The 2,295-nt window shown below is 33.1% G+C and overlaps 1 protein-coding gene across 1 annotated transcript; it reads right to left on the reverse strand.

Annotated features, from left to right (window-relative positions):
• Positions 1 to 230: 230 nt before the first annotated feature.
• Positions 231 to 2,087, reverse strand: LOC145593040 (uncharacterized). The gene is made up of 6 exons (XM_081649550.1): positions 2,058 to 2,087; positions 1,718 to 1,965; positions 1,158 to 1,361; positions 949 to 1,050; positions 742 to 852; positions 231 to 656 (listed from the first exon to the last, which is right to left on the reverse strand). The coding sequence occupies exons 2-6, from the start codon at positions 1,931 to 1,933 to the stop codon at positions 246 to 248; spliced, it is 1,044 nt and encodes a 347-aa protein (XP_081505676.1). The 5' UTR covers positions 1,934 to 1,965; positions 2,058 to 2,087; the 3' UTR covers positions 231 to 245.
• Between the last annotated feature and the right edge of the window lie 208 nt (positions 2,088 to 2,295).

Here is a 2,295-nt window from a genome sequence, read left to right on the forward strand (position 1 = left end):
ACTAAAAAATAGAAGAAATAATAAAAGGTTAAAGCAACTTCAAATTTAGCCATAAAGTCATATTCTTCTTCTTCTTACTCACAGCCTTCTTCATCTTCTTCTTGTTCATCTCCCTGTACAAAAAATAAAATAAAATAGATAAATATTTCAACTTAGTATCGCTCAAATACCCAAAAAAAAAAAAGTGAGAAAAAAATTGAAAGCCTTGGCTACTTTTCTATCTATATACTTTACGTATATAGAAATCAAAAGGTTTTTACCTTGGATGTAGAAGCCGAAGATTGAAGTCGAAGCATTTCTGTTGTACTACCACCTTCCTTCTCAGATTGATTATCAAGAAATAAAGAGCCAAGCATACTTAAATCAAAAGACATTTGTGGATTTTGTTGTTGAATTTGAGAAAGGATGGAGCTAAGACCATATGCTATCTCCCTTCTATCTTGTTGCCTTTTGTCCTCATAATCTTTTTGTAGAGCTTGAACCTCCTGAGCATGCTTCTCTTCAGCTTCCTTCATCAAGGCCTTCTGCTTTAATTGAGTTGATGAAACACCTCTTCCATGAAAATTTAATCGAGACTTTTTCTTGTTATCAGAACCAATAATAGTTGAAATAACACTTTCAACCTCCTCCTCTGAATCTAATTTCTCAAGTTCAGTCTATATTTTAAAAGATAAAGGACAAAAATTAATATTGACAAAATTAAATGAAAAAAAGTTAACATGAAATGACAATGAATCTTACCATCAATTTGTCCCTTAGGTCACCAGGCTTTCGCTTTGTTAGCTTCTCCTTGCGTGTTGCTATGAACATTTGAGCTAAACTAGGATTTTTTGTTGTTTTATTATCCTTTTTCTATACAAGAGTAATGAGTGTCAATTATTTTAATGTAGAAATAAAACCAATAATAAAAGTGATGAGAAATGTAAATAAGCAAACAAACAAACTCACCCACTTATATCGAACCCTAGCAAAACTCTTTGGTCCTGAAGTATGCATAATGTTCTTTTCCTTTCCAACTAACCGATTTGCTTTATTTTGCATACATCGTTCCTGACAAATTAAGACGGTGAACTAATGAATAACATTTTTTTTAAGACAAGAAATATACATTTGCTATAAAGGCAGGGAAATATAAGAGACTTGTATAAATGTAATACCTCATATTTGACATCATTCCAAATCTTTAACAAGTCTTGGAACATATTTTTTGGGACTAGTTTTGGTCGTTTGATCATCCTTGTTTTATCATTGTCATATTTATGAAAGTGTACTCTTTTTAAATAACATTTGTACCTTCTCCAAGCAGCGCCAATGGTTTGCAAAACCCATTTTTTTCCCTCAATTGGGACAATAAAATGTTTCTACAACAATACAAAAAAAAGTTATACTAAAGTGATCATATTGGCACTGTTAGCCAATTAATTAATCTTAATCACAAATCAAGAACATAAGAAAACAACTCACTGAAAGTCTAGAACCTATTCTAGCACTTACAAAACAAGTCACTGATCTTAAAAAGTAGCAGGCAGCCAAGCAGAACACCATGTAGGCAGATCGACAACAATAATGACAGTTGGGGTTCATTTTTTTTACATAACATATGCCAATCAAGAAAGTTTAACATGACACTCTGACATGATAGCAGAATCCATATAGGACAAGTTAAGCAATTATAAAACATTTCTACCATATTTATTTAATTGAGTAAGTAACTCACCAAGACATAATCCCAAAGTTCTTCTTTCTTCTCGTTCCTTAGTATGGGCCAATTCTTGACAGTCAGTAGTAGGATATTTGCTTTTCGAGCTATTGTTCCTAAGAAGCTAATGAACTCATTGCATGTACTGTCATCCGGACCAACAGGTTGTCCATGCTCATTCAAGGTAATTTCCAAGCGTTCTTCTTCGCTGCGTCCATGGACTTTGTAGCACATAGTGGGTCCTCTTCTAGGCTTATCCTTTTCAGCTAACATGAGCAAAGAAATTCAAATGTTAAAAAAATGACTTATCAAGCATGTAGGTAAAGAATTTTAATTACAAATACAAACGATAGCTTGCCATTTTCTTTATCATTCTTGTCATGATTTAAGTGTTGAACTTCTAATCCGTCTCTTGTGGTTGAATAATGCTGATGTAATGTATGATTAGGGGTAGATGAGCCACCATGTGAAGAAACCAAATCAACATTTCGCCGACGTTTTGCCATCACTGCTTTTCGAGTCAGAGCCTTCATTTTACGAATCTGAAATTGGGAACAAACATGGAAAAAAGAAAGACATACAATACTGTAATATAT

The sequence above is a fragment of the Chenopodium album genome, chromosome 18 (genome assembly GCF_948465745.1).
Source record: "Chenopodium album chromosome 18, dcCheAlbu1.1, whole genome shotgun sequence".
NCBI classification, from domain to species: Eukaryota; Viridiplantae; Streptophyta; class Magnoliopsida; order Caryophyllales; family Amaranthaceae; genus Chenopodium; species Chenopodium album.

What these genes read in the sequence shown, in the direction of transcription:
- LOC145593040 (XM_081649550.1), bottom strand. Translation starts at nt 1,933, where the DNA reads ATGTGCTACAAAGTCCATGGACGCAGCGAAGAAGAACGCTTGGAAATT. An exon ending in AACTTTGGGATTATGTCTTG is followed by an intron (nt 1,362 to 1,717) that starts GTGAGTTACTTA and finishes GTATTGTTGTAG; the next exon opens with AAACATTTTATTGTCCCAAT. An exon ending in CTAGGGTTCGATATAAGTGG is followed by an intron (nt 853 to 948) that starts GTGAGTTTGTTT and finishes ACTCTTGTATAG; the next exon opens with AAAAAGGATAATAAAACAAC.